The sequence below is a fragment of the Coenobita brevimanus genome, chromosome 64 (assembly GCF_032717465.1).
Source record: "Coenobita brevimanus isolate Jiangsu-jjx chromosome 64, ASM3271746v2, whole genome shotgun sequence".
Lineage (NCBI taxonomy): Eukaryota > Metazoa > Arthropoda > Malacostraca > Decapoda > Coenobitidae > Coenobita > Coenobita brevimanus.
Window position 1 is genome coordinate 33,302,586 of NC_137017.1, and position 19,284 is coordinate 33,321,869.

The 19,284-nt window shown below is 42.0% G+C and overlaps 1 protein-coding gene across 1 annotated transcript in view; it reads left to right on the top strand.

Annotated features, from left to right (window-relative positions):
• Positions 1 to 19,284, top strand: part of Dlg5 (MAGUK family member discs large 5) — a 409,368-nt gene that overhangs the window by 178,111 nt on the left and 211,973 nt on the right. Inside the window, exon 5 of the mRNA XM_080276235.1 lies at positions 3,583 to 3,700. Within this exon, the coding sequence (XP_080132361.1) occupies positions 3,583 to 3,700 (118 nt within the window). The remainder of the gene's footprint in view (positions 1 to 3,582; positions 3,701 to 19,284) is intronic.

The following is a 19,284-nucleotide window of genomic DNA, read 5'->3' on the forward strand; positions in this document are numbered from 1 at the left end:
ATGAGGGAGGTTTGATTTCGAAGGATTTATGAGGGAGGTTGAGGAGGAGCAACAGCCATTACCGGCTAGTGACGCCAGCAGCCATCCTCCGGGGACCCAGTAGGACTAACTACAGCCTTGGATACCACCTTCCATTCCCAGCAAGCCCACCAACACTATCCTAAAAGGTTTGTTATCATGCATAGCACAGTACCATTTATTATAATTACAATTGTACCAATATATGTATAGGTATATGGCAGGTATTTAGGGTGACTTTTCCTAGGGTTGCTGACATAATTCATTTTTCCCCATAAGCTCTGTTGTTAGTCCAACACGTTTTTGGTCCAACACGTTTTTGGTCCAACACGTGACCCATGCATGACAATATTACCGTGCTGGATGCGAGGGTACTGTATATATATATATATATATATATATATATATATATATATCTATATCTATATCTATCTATCTACCTATCTATATCTATTGCCAGACGCCATAATCCCGTACGGGGTGGCCATTTGACTCCGAGTTATTTGTTTTACAGGGAGGGGCACTAACCCTCCAACAACCAACTTGACACGTAGGGAGCACGTATGGTTTGGTTATATGGTTACCACCCAGCGTTGTAAATGGTTTCTTGGCTTACAGGAAGCCATTTCGCTTGTCACTCAATGTAAAGCCACTTGTAACGGAAAGAAAAGCATTAAGTAGTGACAGGAGAGATGAGAGAAATAGGAAGAGAGGAGGGCAGGCACAGAAAGAGAATGATAAAGGCTAAGGAAGAAGTAGGCAGCACTACATCAAATATATATATATATATATATATATATATATATATATATAGATAGATAGATAAATATATATATATAGAGAGAGAAATAGGTAGATAAATATATATAAATAAATATATGTATATATATTTATCTATATCTCTATCTATCCATCTACCTATCTATCTATGTATATATACAGTATATATATATATATATATATATATATATATATATATATATATATATATATATACAAAAATCATTAAAGACCAAGGCGTAGCCATTGTTCACTATTTTTCTGTTGATCTTTTCGAGTTTTCTTACACATTGTTTTACACTATGATTCAGGTTGTAGATAATATGTAATTATTTACTATAAAAACAGGAAAGTTAGCAACATGATTATGAAAAACAACACAGCTCAACAAACCAACAAACTTCAACATACCAATGTAGTTTATGAATTCACTTGCCCACACGAAGGTTGTAAACTTCGTCACATGAAATATATTGGTATGACCACAACCACACTAAGCAGACGTTTAACCATGCACCTACAATCCGGTTCTATAAAAGATCATATGACTCAACATCACACATCAATAAACAGACAAGTTCTAATAGAAAATACTAATATAATAAAAAAATGTCATGACCACATTAGACTACAACTGGCAGAAGCACTTCTCATACGTGAAAACACGCCGGCCATAAACAACCAAACTACCGGACTAGATCGTACCCTCAAACTGTTTAAATACACAAAGGCCCGACCACAAGCAGTGACAATTACAAATGAACATTACACACACAATAACACAACTGGCAACACTACACAGCCACAAACACCCACTCACCCATACAACCTTCGCAGTCAACCACGTAGCTCATAGCTGACTACACCTATAAGGTTTGTCTCTTTTATCCATACACTTTTAACTGTAGCTCATACTTGACTTCACCTAAAGGGTTTGTCTCTTTTATCCATACTCTTGTAACTTTACACTTTTATTAGTCGTTGTTGTACATTTAGTATATATATTGTATAGGTTTATGTTGTATATGTCATGTTTTATAGTGTATTGTATCTATATTACAGTCGCTGATGATGTGTAAGGATACACGAAACGTCCTACGAAAAATGAAAATAAATAATTAATAAAATATAGTTACGACATGGATCTTGGACATATTATCTACAACCTGAATCATAGTGTAAAACAATGTGTAAGAAAACTCGAAAAGATCAACAGAAAAATAGTGAACAATGGCTACGCCTTGGTCTTTAATGATTTTTGTATAAAAGAAAACATTCTGCCTAAATATACTAATATATATATATATATACTGTATTTATATAGTTGACCCTCTGTCCTCGCGGTTCCTCTGTTTTGCGGTTTCGATTGTTCGCGGTTTGTCACCAGGGAAACCAAATCACCTTTTTTGAAGTCCAGAGAAAAATGGATACACGTTCAAATTGCACGCCATACGCTGCATACCGCCTGCAGCGCCACCCGCGCCACACCCGCATTGTTTTGAATCTCTCACGGCAGGCTTTCTCATTCTCATTTTTTTCCAAGATAATTCTCTGTCAAGTCATATCGCCGTCAGACAATTTGCCATCAAAACATGGACGATTCCCCGTCAGGACAATTCTCACCCTTGATGATTCCCCGTCATTCTATAAATATACTAATTTTTGAATAATTAAGTACTTTAATAACTAATTTTCAGGGGGAACTATCAAAGTCTATGTTCATTCAATAGCATAGGCTTTGGATATCATTTATAAGTTGCACTTTTAGCCAATAATTAACGTGTTTCTACTTCGCTGTGGTTGACTTTGAATTATATTCTAGCGTCACCCGTAGCTGTCTTCATTAATTTTCATTGGTACTACAACATCCTGGGTATATTTTAAAACGACTCTGAAGAGGTACAAGTATATATTCATCTCGTATGACGATATCCAACTTGTTATTCTGATCGGCCATAGTGGACGCAAACCGTGGGGAAAGATATGACTGAGCCTCAACAGATGTCACTACATTTATTATAAAAACAATAAATGACCACCACTTTTAAAACTCGTATATTTAAAAGACTATTATAGTATGTAAATTAATGATCGGGAATCGTCCTGACAGCGAATTGTCTTGTTATTGTTTTGACTGCGAATTGTCCTGAAACCCATTCTCACTGTGACCACGCTTGTGTGTGCTTGTACTCGCTGATCTCTCCATGACACCATCATTTTATCTACCATGGGTCCTAAGAGAGCAGCCAAGACATCTCCTGAAGGCACCCCAAAGTGCCAGAAGAAGGTAATGACCCTGCTGGAGAAGGTAGAATTGCTGGACAAGTTACGGGAGGGAAAATCCTGGTAACGGTGGTGGAGGGTGAGAGTGTAGCTGTGACGAGCGGTGTGAGCGGCCATCCACCTACGTAATTAAACTATTTTTTTCATACTTTAATTATAAATAAAGTGTTTATTGACATGTACACAGGGGTTTTCTTTCATTAAAGAAGGAAATGGGGGGCTAGGAGTGTTTTTAGGGGGGCACCAATTTTACACATATTTTCGATCTTCGCGGGGGTCTCAGGCCCCTAACCCCCGCGAAGACAGAAGGTCGACTGTATATATATATAATGCTGTATATGTACTTGTATATAAATATATGTATGTGTGTGTGTGTGTGTGTCTCTCTCTCTCTCTCTCTCTCTCTCTCTCTCTCACACACACACACACACACACACACACACACACACACACACACACCATTTATGCATGGACTAATGCCTAGCTCTACCCATCCTACAGGCAAAACATGGATATTACGAGAAAGTACGAGAATACCATGAAAGAAGTTGATTATTACAGAAAACAAGAGCGTGCATCCTACACAGCCCTGCAGAACCTTAGAATTAAATATGATGAGGTGAGTTTGTGCATGTTATTTGGACAGTTGAGTACATTGTTGAGGTGTCTGTAATAATCAGTATTTTTGTGCCTGGGTAAAGTAAGCTCTGGTTAGAGTTGTAAGTGAGGGTTTCGTATTTGGCCGTAGTTAATCAGTTTGTCTGTATTGTTTACATGTGTGTGTGCATATTGGTGTGCTTGTATTTACCTAGTTGTATTTACCTAGTTCTGATATACAGGAAATGAGCTACCCTTGTGGGGTCCCATTTCTTTTTCTCATTAAGTAAAATTTTGTTTTGAACTCATTTATATTTTTAGACTGGACGATCTCTTTGTCCAGGCCGTTCCACAGGTCTATGCATCTATATGGAAAGCTATATTTCTTGATATCCCTCAGACAACTTGTTTTTTTCAGTTTCATTCCATATCCTCTTGTTACTCTCCCATCCCATCAAACAGATCATTTTTATCAATTTTATCTAGTCTCATCATGGCCCTGAGCACTGTAATCATGTCACCCCTCTCTCTCCTTCCTTCTAGGGAAGGCAGGTCCAGTTTTTCAAGCCTCTCTTTGTAAGACAGATTTGCCAGGCTGGGAACCATCTTGGTTGCTGTTCTTTGTATTCTCTTGATCTTATTTATATCTTTCATGTGTGGGGACCACACTACTGCCGCATATTCGGACCACACTACTGCCGCATATTCCAGCCTGGGGTGGATCATGGCCACTGTCAATTTTTTCATCATTTCCTCAGCCATGTAATGGAATGCCACTTGTATGTTAGTTGAGATTGTATGTTTCTATCTTAATGTGTTTTTCCGATGACAAACTATCCTGGACCAGCACTCCCAAATCTTTCTCTTCTCTCCCTTTTTTGATTGGTTCATTACCCATCATGTATTTCAGTGATGGCCTCTTGGCACTCTTACCCATTTCCAATATTTTACATTTTTTTGTGTTGAATTTCATTTCCCACTTCAGACTCCAATTTTGGATCCTATGCAGGTCTTCTTGCAGCATTTTACAGTCTTCCTCGACTTCAACTCTCCACGAGATCTTTGCATCTTCAGCAGACTTGCATAACTGTTCATTCCATCTTCCATATCATTTACGTAAATCGGGAATATTACTGGCGCTAACACTGAACCCTGTGGGACTCCACTTGTTACTTCCCTCCATCCGGACATCTTGTCTTTTATTACTGTCCTCATTTGTCTGTCTCTCAAGGAGTCTCTCATCCACTCCAGGACATTTCCCTTCAGTCCTCCTATGTGTTCCAATTTCCACATTAGTCACTTGTGGGGTACCTTATCAAAGGCTTTCTCTAAATCTAGATACACAAAGTCCACCCAGCTGTCTCTCTCCTGTAGCACATCAATCGCTTTAGAGTAAAAGCTCAACAAGTTAGAAACACATGACCTTCCACTTCTGAATCCAAACTGGCTCTCAGCCAGTATGTTCATCTCCTCCAGGTATTTTATCCATCTGTCTTTCAGAATTCTCTCGCACAATTTTGCAACTACGTTGGTCAGGGACACTGATCTATAATTCAAGGGTTCTTCTTTGTTTCCTCCCTTATAAATTGGTACCACATTGGCCCTCTTCCATTCCCGAGTCACTTTCCCTTCTTCCAGAGAACACACAATTAAGTTGTGAATCTTATCTGCCATTTGTTCTCTGCATTCTTTCATTACCCAGGTAGAGATTCCATCCGGTTCTGGGGCTTTCCTTACATCTTGAGTTTCCAGTAATTTATACACTTCCTGCATTTCCACTTTTATATCTTTTATCACTGCATTTCTAGTTGCACCTTCCCCCTCCACAAAATCCCTTTCTTTAGTGAAAAACGATTGGAAACTTGTTCATTATTTCGGCTTGCATTGCCGCATCTTTGTAGACCTCTCCTTCTACTTTCAGTTGGGTGATTCCTTCCTTTTGTTTCAGTTTGCCATTAACAGATCTATAAAACAGTTTGGGTTCTTCCTTACATTTGTCAATTATACCTTTTTCGAAGTTCCTTTCTTCCTCACTGCATATTCTTGTATATTCATTTCTAGTTCTTTTATGTTCTTCCTTTGATTTAATATTACCTCTCTTTCTCCATTTGTTCCTTGTCATGTCCCTGTGTGTGTGTGTGTGTGTGTGTGTGTGTGTGTGTTTTACCTAGTTATATTACCTGGTTGTGATATACAGGAAATGAGCTACGCTTGTGGGGTCCCGTTTCTGTTTCTCAATAAGTCAGATTTTGCTTTGAACTCGTTTAAGTTTCTAGACTGGTGTGTATGTGTGTGTGTGTTTTTAGCTAATTGCTCTTACCTAACTGTATCTTTACAGGAATGAGTCAAGCTTGTTCTGTCCCTTGTTTTGAACCATGTTTATCATACATATCTTTAAATTCATGAATTGTTTTGGCACACACTATTTCATTCAGTAGTTAATTCCTCTGATCAACTGCTCTGTTCGGGAAATTGAATTTCCTTACGTCTTTATCACCTCTCTTTTTGTACAATTTTCTACAGTGTCCTCGTAATGTTGCCTCCCCATTGGTTATGTACTCATTTACGTCTATTTTCTCTTTTCCTGTTGTGCATTTATATAACATCATCGTGTCTCCTCTTTTCCTTCTCTCCTGTAATGTTGGCAGACTTAATTTTTCAAGTCTTTCTTCATAGCTTAGGTCCCTTAAACTTGGTGCCCATCTTGTAGCAACCCTGTGTACCTTTTCAATCTTATCTATGTAGTTTTTAAGATGGGGATTCCAGACTACCGATGCATACTCTGGAGTTGGTCTGATGAGTAATGTTGTTATCTTTCTTAGCATGTCTTCATTTATATATGTGAATGCTACCCCCATATTAGCAAGTGTGTATGTGTTCCTTACTTTTTCATTTTATACGGTCAGCTGGTGATAGTCTGTTACTGATCATCACTCCTAAGTCCTTTTCCCTTTCTGATGTGTGTAGGGTTGAATTTCCTTACTAATAGTCCCAGTCTGGTCTTTTTTCATTTTTACCAAATTTTATTACATGACATTTGTCCACATTGAATTCCATTTGCCATCTGTTGCTCCATCCATTAAGCTTATTAAATTTCTCTTGTAGCTGTATGCAAGAGTATGTTTGTAATTTCCCGTAGTATTTTTGCATCTTCAGCAAACATGTTTAGGTAGCTTCTGTTTCCAGTGTTGCTGTCTGTGTCATTTATATATACTAAAAACATACAGTAATTGGTGCCAGCACCAAGCTGTGTGGAACTCCACTTGTCACTTCCCTCCATGATGAGTAATTTCCCCTTAGCACTGTTCTCATTTCCCTTTTACTGAGAAAATCTTACATTCAAGAGTAGATTTCCATGGATATCTCCTTGATTTTTTGTGTGGTACTTTGTCAAATGCCATCTTGAAAGCCAAATATATGCTGTCTACCCAGCCATCACTTTTCTGTATTATTTCTGCAATCCCTCATAGTAACATAATAGGTTAGTAACACATGATTTTCCCTTTCTAAAACCAAATTGTCTTTCTGTTATTATGCTTTTCCAGGTGATTTACCCAAATTCTTCATATCAGATTTTCTAACATCTTGCTTATGATGCTGGTCAGTGATACTGGTCATTAGTTAAGTGGATTTTGTCTGTTTCCTTTTTTGAAAAGTGGCACAATGTTTGCTCTCTTCCAAATATCAGGTAGTTTTCCATGTTTTAAGGATTGTCTGAATACTAAATGTAATGGACTGCTTCGCTCTTTTGCACATTCCTGTAATACCCAACATGAAATCTCATTAGGGCCATTGGCATTTCCCCTGTCTAATTTCCTCATCTCTTCCTGGACTTCTTGTTTCGTTATACATATATTTGTTAATATGCGTGGACGTGCTTGTTCGTGTTCATCTCGCAAATCTACTTTCTTTAGTAAAATTCATCCATCCATCATCCAATCCTATGTCGCCCCATGAAGAGCGTAGGAGCCCAGGGCTAGGCAGCTTGGTCCTGACATTTAAGATGAGAGTGACCAGCCTCACTCATCCCTGAGTGGCATTACGTGAGCAATGAACCCCAGCCACCCTTTGGATGTAAACCTACATAGGCTTAGTCCAATTGAAGCATCTTAATTACCCACTAAATCACCAGGTGCAAAACTGACTAGAAATTTTTGTTTAGTATTTCACAAATATCTTCTTCATTGATACAGATTTTCCCCTCATCCATGATGGATTGTATTTTATCTTTAACTTTTGCTTTGCTTCGTATGTAGCTGTAAAATAACTTTGGCTGATCTGTACTTTTATTCATAATATCTTCCTCAAACTGGCTTTGAGCTTCTCTCCTTATCCTTGTATAATCATCTCTTGCCTTGTAGTTGTTATATGCTCTCTTAGTTTTATGTCATCTGTATTTGATCCACAGCAATTCTCTTTTCTCTTTTGCTTTTTTACAATCAGTATTTAACCAGTTCTTTGTCCTTACTTATTTGTCTTTGTGCAGTGGGACATAATTATGAATTCCTGTTTCATATAATAAATCCCAATCTATATCCTTAAAGTATTTCTTTAGGTCATGATAGTTGTCTTTTTTGTAGTTTAGCCTCTTTTTGTAATTTCCATTACCTCTAACTATATCGTATTCTATCCTGAAATTGTAATCTAGTATTGCATGGTCACCTTTGCCAAAAGGGGAGTGACAGATTATATTTTCAGTTTCATTTTCTTGCCTAATAAATATATAAGATCTAATAATGAGAGGTCTTATGGTCCTCATTTTTTGGTGTTCTCCTTTACATGTTGTGTTAGAAAAAATTCCTATGTAAGATCCAAGAGCTTTTGATCCCAACAACTTTCATAGTTTTTACATCTAGAGTATTCCAGTTTATATTTGTGTTAAAATCTCCCATTAGTATAATTCTCTCAGATTTTTCTACCATTCTGTATAGTAGGTTCTTAAACTCTGAATTGTCCTTTCCGGCAGGTCTTCATGTTCACCTCTATCCCATGTGCTTGTCTTGGGTGGCAAATATAGATTTCGCATATTTAATATTCCATCTGATGTACTAATCTCTACTGCAACTAATTCTGCTTGTGAGGGTATGTCTGTTTCTATCTCTTTTACTTGGAGTCTTTTCTCTGTTAGTATCATAACTCCTCCTTCCTTTTTTTAAATTTCTGTCTCTTCGCCAAATTTTGTATGCATTCAAATTTAAGGAGTCATTTGATAGCCTTGGGATTAATTTTGTTTCTGTTAGACGGATAATATGAGGCTCATTTTCTTTGATATAGTCTTTTATCTCTAATACTGTAATATGGATACCATTCCGTCTACATGTGAGTACATCAACATTGCCATGTTGTTCACATAATTAACATTGATTGAGTGTATGTTTTGCTTTTATTTAGTCCCTGCTGTTCATGTGCCATTTTTTTTTACTTGTAATCTTACTACTTTGTTAAAAAAAAAAAAAAATACTTCTCTTCAGCAGATCTTGCATCGTTCTTTCTTTTTGCTTGTTCCCTCTTTTCCTTTAGTAGTCCCCATTCCTCTGAGTTAGTTATCCACACTTCTTTGTACTCCTCTGATTCCTTAAGTTTGTTAGCATTTTTTAACCCCTCCATGGCCAAAGGCCTGGAATTTTCCATGCATGCCAGGCCGACACCGGGGCCATTTTTTGAAGTTTCTAAAATTGATTATTTTTTTTCTTGCCATATTGAAGAGAAAGTTCAGACACACCTAACAGTGCAAATCCCAGCTTCTTAAACCCATTCTGTGGCTTGCAGTGGAGTGCGGAAGTTGCAGAAATATCGGCAACCGATATCTGCTGCCCAGAGCTGCTACCGTAGTGCAATCTCACGGGTGTTGTTATACTTTTTTTTTTTTTTTTTTTTACCCCCCTCCCAAATGCGAATGGTGCTGAAATGTTGCACATACAGGAGATATGATGATACTGAATTATTTCAGTACATAATATGGTAGGAATGGCTGGAAAAATAATTATTATGAATATTTTTTCACCTTTTTAATATAAACTATGTTTATGGTAGTTTTGAGTTATTTTTTACATTAGCGTTGTGCCCATGCTTGGAAAATGGAGTGAAAGGATTGAATTTTCATTCCTAAATGAGAAAATTGACCGTCCCCTGGGGCTAGGCTATCCCAAGGGGGATGAAAGTGGAGGGTCGGGCGGATTAGCACCTGGTCAGAGCAGATTCGGAAGAGGGGAGTGGGCTTTCAGATAGACGCTCCCATACCACGTACATGGCGAAAAATAGAATCGTAATGCATTTTCAGTACTAAGAATGAATCAGATTATTACAAATAGAAGGTGAAAGCAGAAATATATACGTTTACAGATGGGGGAAAGTTCTGTTATAACACGTTCACATTTCTCTATCATTTTACCTTGTTATTTTCGCAATGTATGTTGCTGTCTGTCTGTCGTGAGGGTGGGAAAGTGTGATATTATCTACCTGGGTAAAGGAAAAGGGTAAAGCTGTATGTTTCCCAACATTTGACACGGTCAAAATAAGATAAACTCGGAGTATCGCACAGTAACAGAGTGCGATATCATACTCACGTCCTACGTACGATTCTATTGATTCTGCAATGATTGCGAGTAATGCAGACTCATAAACAGAAAAAAAGGATGTGGATAACAATACAGGAACCTACATTGATACTGGCAAGCTGGCAGGGTTGGGTGGGAGGGCTAAATGTTTTTTGGGGCTAGCTTCACACGATCAAAATACAATAAAATCGGTATATCACACAGTTGCCTTGTAAAACAGCATTTTCCATACCTTATGCCTGTTCACTTACATTACAAATAGAATCTGCAATCATTACCATTCTGCCTAGGGCAAAAAGACTAATAATCATATAAGGAAATGGAAGGGGGCTGGCATCTGAGAAGTAAATACAGAGCAGAGTAATTACTCACCTCAGGTGCATGATGTGATGAAGGAAGTCAGTGCAGGTGAAATTTTACCCATCTCTGCCCTCCCCTAGCACAGTCTTTGTACAAAAGTCACTTACAAAACATAACCTACTTTACACAATACCACCATCTTACACTTCTATATCTTACTTCGTAACACTACACTAAGAACTGTACACTATATAAACTGCACTCGTCCACACAGTCAGTACCTTGCAAAGGAATGATACTCGGGGAAGCAGGGGGGGCAGAGAGGAACCTGGCGTGAGTGGCACTTCCAGGTTGTCAACTTTCGCAGCTGTGGCCGCCTCTCCGTGGTGGCGCAGACATGGCAGCGCACCTGTGCAGTCCTGCTGCCTCTGGTGAGACTTTGGCCTTCAGGTGGTGGTAACTTTTCAAGGTAGTGCTGTGAAGCCCAGTCTTTCGCAGCAAGCCTGTCGGGTGAGTCATGCACAGCGCTTGTATGCCCCCATGGCATTGACGACTGCAGACCGTATTGCTGTAGGAGTTCATACACCAAGTCGTGTATGAACTTACGCATACTGATCGTGTTGCCTGATTTCTGGCAATAATAATGATTCGCATTCATTACGCACACATCCACCAAGTGGAAAAAGAGTTTCTTATACCACTTGACAGAACGATGAATGCACTTCACACTACCAATCTGCATGTCACTTTTATCAACCAAGCGCATGTTTCAGTTGTAGTCCATAATTGCATTCGGCTAACGAATACGCTCGCCTGTCGCACGGTCTCGTTTTTCTGCGTCGACAAGAGCACCTATGTGCATAGTTGATAGCATGTGCACATCACGCTTGTCTCGCCAATGCAGGGCAAGGAGATCCGTGCTACACTGCAACACAACTGTGCCTCTTTCCTGCACGCCACTAACCCCTCAAGACCGATGCAGCACGATTGTGCTTTTGTGTAATTTGACATGACAGCCTATCTCGCACGATAGCTAAAGACACACAAAAAACTGAGGAGGGTAACTCCGCCCCTTTGGTGACGTATATGGGATCATACCAATGAGAGCTAGAGTGTCTCGGGTGGTATGGCATGATTGGTCCCCTAAGGTGGGGGAGAAGGAACCCCCCCCCACCACCACCACCATCACTTTACCTCCCTCAGCCCCACTGCATCATCTCCACATTGTCCCCTCCCAACCAACCATACCCCAACATACCCCTTACAGCGGTGTGTGTGCATAGCAACCCTTCTCCCCTCTCCCTCCTCCCCTATCCCTCCACTCCTATCCCTCCACTCCTATCCCTCCATCCTCCTCCCCCCCTCCAGGCACTCCACCTCCACTTTTCGCCTGGCTTGTTTTGTTGCTATGGGCGTGTGCCACACTGATAGCTTGTCCTACCAACTCTAGGGAACACTTCACATTGACATTAGTTATATACAGTATATATGATTATTTACCGTAAATAATGCATTTTCTGTACATTTTCTATTTTCGCCCATGGGGGATCGATATCTTTTTTGCATCTTTGACGGGCGATTGTGCAATAACCATTTGGTCAGTCTAGCTGAAACATACATTTTCAGGTGTGTAAATTCAGTCTCTTGAAATATGGAAGAAAAATTTTTACCTTGGTGAAAGTTGAAAAATCGACCCTGTTTTGCGGCTTGAGGGACAGACCTGCTGAGCAAATTGTGTACTTTAGGGGCTAAACTTTGGCATTCCTTGTCTGTTGTACCGTACGGTGCCACAGCAACCAATCCCATATGCATTGCCAATTCTGGAGAGGTGTACCAATTATCTGTGTAGAGGATGTGCCCTCTACCCACATAATTATCCATCATTTGCTTCACAACTGCACCAGAAATCGCAAGACGATCATTGTGTGGAATATCGATCGTTGCACGTGTGTAAATAATCATATCAAGGACAACATCTATATAACAATCACACAGTACAAAGATCTTTGTGCCAAAACGATGCCATTTTGATGGGATGTACTTCTTGAACAATATACGGCCACGGAACATCAGCAACTCATCGATCACGAGCTTTTGAAAAGCCCCCCAAAAGTGTTGGAATTTGCCTTTTAGGTTTTCCAAAACCGTCCTGATCTTACGCAAACTGTCTGTTGGGTCCGAGGTTGCATTGTCACTAAAATGAAGAAATCTGAGGATGTTCTGGTACATGTTCCGTGACATGTACTTGCCGAATACATCAACCTGAGTCAACACATCAGTGGTCCAGTAGTCGACAAGCGCATGTTTTTTCATTAAGGGCATCAGCATCATCAGTGCCATGAACACATACATTGTGAGCACTGTCACGTCAGTCCAGTATCGTGTCTTGTAGGTTTCTTCATGTGCCATGTCAGCTGCCATCTGTGCATAAAATCTATTAGTTTCATCACATATTAGCATCATGAGTTGCAGGTCAAAAAATAACGGGAAATAACTCATGATTGAGCTTGTCACTGTCTGTCTAGTCGTGTCCCTGACTCCAGAGTTAGTATTGTCAGAGTAAAATGTCCTGATTCGAAGCTCCTTTGTTGCTCTCCACCTGTAGGCAGCTTGTGAAGGGGAGAGTTGCACTATTCTCTGCTGCTTTCCACGCTGTGAGGCAGTCTTATGCACCTTCCGTCCTCGCTGCTGGACAGTCCTGACCTCTGGTTCTGAGGACGAGGTCCCCGGGGCATGGTGTGATGGTGAGGGGGCATGGGATGTGCTGGGCAGTGGTGAGGAGGCATGAGAGGTGCTGGGCAGTGGTGAGGGGGCACGGGAGGTGCTGGGCAGTGGTGAGGGGGCACGGGAGGTGCTGGGCAGTGGTGAGGGGGCACGGGAGGTGCTGGGCAGTGGTGAGGGGGCACGGGAGGTGCTGGGCAGTGGTGAGGGGGCACGGGAGGTGCTGGGCAGTGGTGAGGGGGCACGGGAGGTGCTGGGCAGTGGTGAGGGGGCACGGGAGGTGCTGGGCAGTGGTGAGGGGGCACGGGAGGTGCTGGGCAGTGGTGAGGGGGCACGGGAGGTGCTGGGCAGTGGTGAGGGGGCACGGGAGGTGATGCAAGGTGGTGAGGGGGCAGGAGAGATGCTTGGCTGTGGTGAGGTGGCATGAGAGATAATGCAAGGTAATGGAGTGGTGCCTGTCATGGTGCTGGGTGGTGAAGTGGCCCTGGAGATGGTGGTGGGTGGAGGAGTAGCACGGGCGGTGGTGGGGGGTGGTGAAGTGGCTCGTGAAGTGGTAGGAAGTGGTGAGGTGGAGTGAGAGGTTTTGCAGGGTGGTGAGGTTGTGGTGGCGTGATGTAACAAGCGATACGGGCTGGGTGCAACTACACTCCAGCCTTCCTTCCTTCCTCCTGCTCTCCCTCAGTGAAGAGTGACTTCACTACTGTCCTTCTTCTCTTCGTTCGTGGTGGAGCTGTAAGACGAGGTGGTGGTGGCTTGAGATCGCTATCGCTCTCTGTTGAACTATCGTCTTCCTCGGTAGTGGGAGAGTGAAACCACTCATCACCACTCACCTCATTACTCCCCACCATACTCCCCACCTCAATATCGGACTCTAGTGGGTCCTCGTCACTCTGTCCCCCACGGGGAAACAGCTCCGACCTAATCTCAGTGCTGGTGAGTGGCCTACGAGGCCGGAGAGGGCGGCGCCTGGTGGGGGTAGGGGCCCGGAGAGAGTGGGAACTTGGACGTCCACTCATCATGGAAGTACGCAGTGTTCTGACGTGTGGGGTGTATGGGAGGGTAGAGTAGGTCAGTCCGAAGACGTTCAGAACGTTCGTTCACTTCCCAAAATTTTTCGCAGTTTTTTATAGGCCGTGCTCAAACGATGCCGGCGGCCATTTATCGGCTGCCGGCATCGTGTGTAAGAAACAAAATTGAAAGGTGAATGTAGGAATGAGTAAAGTTGTTGTTTTTGAGAGAAATGAAGCCACTGAATTTACAGTGAGGCTGGATGAGGAAATGGAAAATGTAAGTGCATACAAGTACTTCGGTAGTATGATGAGTAAGGATGGAAGTTTGGAGGATGAAGTGCTTGAAAGGGTACAACAGGGAAGAAAAGTTGCTGGTTCTTTGAATGCAGTGATAAGAAACAGGGAAGTTAGCATGGAAGTTAAAAAGTTAGAACATGACAGTATTGTGATACCAACTCTAACGTATGGAAGTGAAGCTTGGATCTTGTTGGCAGAACACAAGTCATGAGTGAGAGCTGTGGAAATGAGTTTTTAGAGAGGAGCATGTGGAGTTGCATAGGGAGACAGACTGATAAATGAAGAAGTGAAAGAGCATTGTGGTGTGGATGTGGATGTGATCATGGGCATCTGGAGGGCGGGGCAAGGGAGGGCAGTTGCCCCCCCTTGAAATTCTAAAGTGTGTTTCAAACTTTTCCGGTTCCCCCCTCTGGACGCCCATGACCACACATATATGTATAATTTCTTTTATTTTGCCCCCCCCCTTAAAAAAAAATCAAGTGGATGCCCCTGGATGTGATAGCAAGCATTTAGGAAAAATACAGTACACTGAGCTGGTTTGGCCATGTGGAGAGGATGGAGACTGAGAGACTGACGAGGAGAATGTATGTGAATGAGGTGGTGGGTGGAAGAGGGAGGGGGAGGCCAAGGATGAGATCATGGGATGGAGTGGAGAGGTATATGAGAGATGCAGGTGTGAGTTGGGAGCAGGGCAGTGAAATGGGAGGGGACTGGGCAACATGGAGGTGATTTGTTTGTGGCCACCCCATATGGGATTAAGATGTCTGGCAATAGATAGATAATGTATGGCAAGTGTTTGGCACTCTTTTTTTCTCAGTGATTGGTAGTCGTTGGCTTGACTCTAGCTGATAGTAGGAATGAAGTACTTAAATAAGTATGTGCATGCCTGTGGAGTGGGGTCAGATTTCCAGGGGCTTGAAAGGTGATAAATCACAGTTCTCAGGTGGTGATAGAGGAAGGGCAAGAGAAGGTGTGGCCTTGTTAGTGAGTCCGGAAGTACAGCAATGTGTGATTGAATGGAAGGAGGTGTCATCGAGACTGATGTGGGTGAAAGCGAAATATGAACGTGAGTTGTGGGTGTTTGTGAGTGCATATGGGCCTGGTAGTGAAAGGGATGAAGAAGAGAGGGAGTCTTTCTGGAATGATGTTGATGAGTGTCTGCAGAGTTTTGGAGCGAATGTGAATGTGGTAATGATGGGAGATCTGAATGCTAGAGTGGGAAATATAGCAGTTGAAGGTGTAGTTGGTATGCATGGTGTGCCTGGAAGAAATGAAAATGGGGAACGAATGATAGCGATGTGTGTTGAGCAAGAGATGGTGATTGGGAATACGCTGTTTGAGAAGAAAGATATTTATAAGTATACATGGGTGAGACAGTAGGGTGGAAGGGTTGTTGATAGAGCTTTGATGGACTATGTGGTTGTGTCTAGGAATGTAATAGGAAGATTGTTGGATGTGAGAGTTCTGAGAGGGGAGGGTGGAGGTATGTCTGACCACTACCTGGTGGAGGGAAAGTTAAGAGTAGGTAAGAGATGGGTGAGAGCTAGGAGGGTTAGGTGTGGCAGGGAGGTTTTGAAAGTGAGTGAGTTAGATAAAAGAGAGAATAAGATAGAGTATCAGGAGAAATTGAAAGATGAGTGGAATGTAGTGAAAGATCAGGAAAATGGCAGTGTGGAGGAGGAATGGCAGTTGTTTAAGAGTGCTGTGGTGGGGCATGCAGAAGAGGTGTGTGGTGTGAGACGTGTGGGTGGTGGTGTAAGAAAAGGAAGTGAATGGTGGTGCGAGGAAGTAAGTATGGCTGTGGCAGAGAAGAGACGTGCATATGAAGTGTGGCTGCAGAGGAAGGATGAGATGTCGTATGAAAAGTATAAGGAAAAGAGGAATAGGGCGAGAAGGGCTGTGTGTGATGCTAAAGTGGCAGCAGATGACAGGTGGGGTAGGCAGCTGACAGAATTTTCAACAGAATAAGAAAATGTTTTGGAAGGAGGTGAAAAGGGTGCGAAAGGGAGAGTCTGGGAAGGAAGAACGAGTAAATGCAGAGGATGGAAGGATGTTAATTGAGATGGATGCAGTATGAAAGAGATGGGCGGAGTATTTTGAAAGATTGTTAAATGTAGAGGAGGAAAGGGTGGCTGAGATTGTGGCGGATGGAAGGGTGCAAGGAATAAATGTGTTGGGAGAGTTGAATGATTCTTTGATCACGAAGGAGGAAGTGGAGAAGGCAGTAAAGGAGATGAAAACAGGGAAATATGCAGGTATGGATGGGTGTGCTGTGGAATGCCTGAAGGGTGGTGGAGTGACTATTGTTGACTGGTTAGGAAGATTGTTGAATGTGTGCTTTGTGAAAGGTATGGTTCCAATTGACTGGGCAAGTGCTTGTGTGGTCCCGTTGTATAAAGGCAAGGGTGATAAGTATGAATGTACTAGTTTTAGGGGTATAAGTCTGTTGAGTGTTGTAGGTAAGGTTTATGGTAGAGTGTTAATTATGAGAGTTAGAGAGGGTACAGAGGGAGTGATTGGTGATGAGCAGTGTGGCTTTAGGAGAGAGAGGGGATGTGTGGATCAGGTGTTTGCTGTGAGACAAGTTTGTGAAAAGTATTTAGCGAAAGGCAAGGATATGTTTTGGGCATTCATGGATTTAGAGAAAGCGTATGATAGAATTGATAGGGAGGCTTTGTGGACTGTTTTAAGATTGTATGGACTTGATGGTAGGTTACTAAAAGGGGTGAAAAGTTTTTATGTAAGTAGTAGAGCGTGTATAAGAGTGGGAAATGCTGTGAGTGATTGGTTTCCCGTGAGAGTGGCGCTGCTACAGGGATGTGTAATGTCACCTTGGTTGTTTAATATTTACATGGATGGTGTTGTAAGGGAGGTGAATGCAAGAGTTTTAGGTGGAGGTCTGAGTCTGGTGAATGTTGATGGTGGAGAGTGGAATCTGAGGCAGCTGCTGTTTGCAGATGATACTGCACTGGTGGCTGATTCAGAGGAGAGATTGAGACAGTTGGTAGAGGAGTTTGGAAGGGTGTGTGAAAGGAGGAAATTGAAAGTAAATGAGAATAAGAGTAAAGTGATGAAGTGTATGAGGTTGGTAGATGGTGGGGGGATGAATATAGTTTTGAATGGCGAGTTGCTTGTGCAGGTAGAGTGTTTTAAATATCTAGGGTCACATGTTGCTGTGGATGGAAGAATAGATGCAAAAGTGAAGTTTAGAATGAATGAAGTAGGAAAGGTGCTGGGAGGAATGAAAAAGGTGTTTAGATGTCGTTCACTTAGAATGGATGTAAAGAGAAGGCTGTATGAGGGTGTTGTGGTACCGACTGCGTTATATGGGGCTGAAACATGGAATTTGGGTGTAGTAGAGAGGAAAAGCTTGAATGTAATAGAGATGAGGTGTCTGAGGAGTATGTGTGGAGTGACGCGTATGGATCGAGTGCGAAATGACTAAGTGCGAAGGAGAACTGGGTGTTGTTCGGGAGATGGCTGATAGAGTTGAGCAGAGGGTGTTGCGATGGTTTGGGCATATGGAGAGAATGGATAATGAGCAATTGGTGAAAAAGATAACTAGATCTGATGTGAGAGGTGTAAGGCTGAGAGGAAGACAACGAATAGGATGGATGGACAGTGTGGAGAGAGCACTGGATGTGAAAGGGATGTCAGTTGAGCAAGGAAGAGTTGCTGTTCGTGACAGAAATAAATGGAGAGAAATTGTGAATGAATAAGTGATGACACAGCCCTGAGGGGATATTCTCCCGCATTTGGTCTGATCAGCTAGTCAGGTCAGGTGCGGGTAAGGGGATGGGTCTGTTATGATGTGGCAGGGGTAAACCAGCTCTGCTGTCGGGCCCTACTGCGGATGTCACTGATTGCATTGCGCAGTTGACCCTTGTGCGGTGTGGTGCGGTGAGGATCTGTCTGTTCTCCCCTTTGGGGCTAAGATGCGAATGAATGTGGTTGAATGGATGAGTAAATGGGGAGTGTGTCGTCCTGTCTCGGCTACCTCCCTTTCCTTGGGGGAAGCAGCCTAGGTATATAGATAGATAAATAACCTGAAAATGGTTGAAAATAAATTAACTGTTTTCAGGCGAGGTTTGTTGTGCCTGGCACCACTTGTTATTGAAGTCCCCAGTCAACACTAGTCTACCCTTCACTCAGAACAGTGTCATTACCACATCTAAGGACTTACTTATCAGCTGCATGTATTCCTCCCCTTCCTGTACCCTAGTTGATGGAGGCATATGTCATAGCCATGTCTAGTTTGCCACCATAATCTTGTATATTCACTCCCAACACTTTTGATTGGGTATTTCCAAGGTTTATCCCTCTCACTTTATGTTTTATTGGTCTTCGTCATGACACCTCCAAACTTTCTCTCCCTGCCCTTCCATCACACACATTATATTGCTCCAGGTTTTCCCTCCCAGTTCTTTCTTCACACATTGTATTGCCACCAGTCTAGTACCTTTGTATCAGTGACACTGTTTTAGTTTCAGTTAGGCATATAGCTTCCAGTTTCTTTGTAAAATAACCTCCCAGTTAGATTCTGATGGTTATCAACTCATCCACATTACTATGCATAACTTTAAGGTTCTGTGACTAAATTTCCCATTCTCATGTGGTCATTCATTCTTTACTTTGTGCAGAATATTAGTTTTGTTGTTTTACTTGTGTACCATAGTTGGCCATCATTTAGCCACATGTTATTCTCACAGATTTGGTGGTTT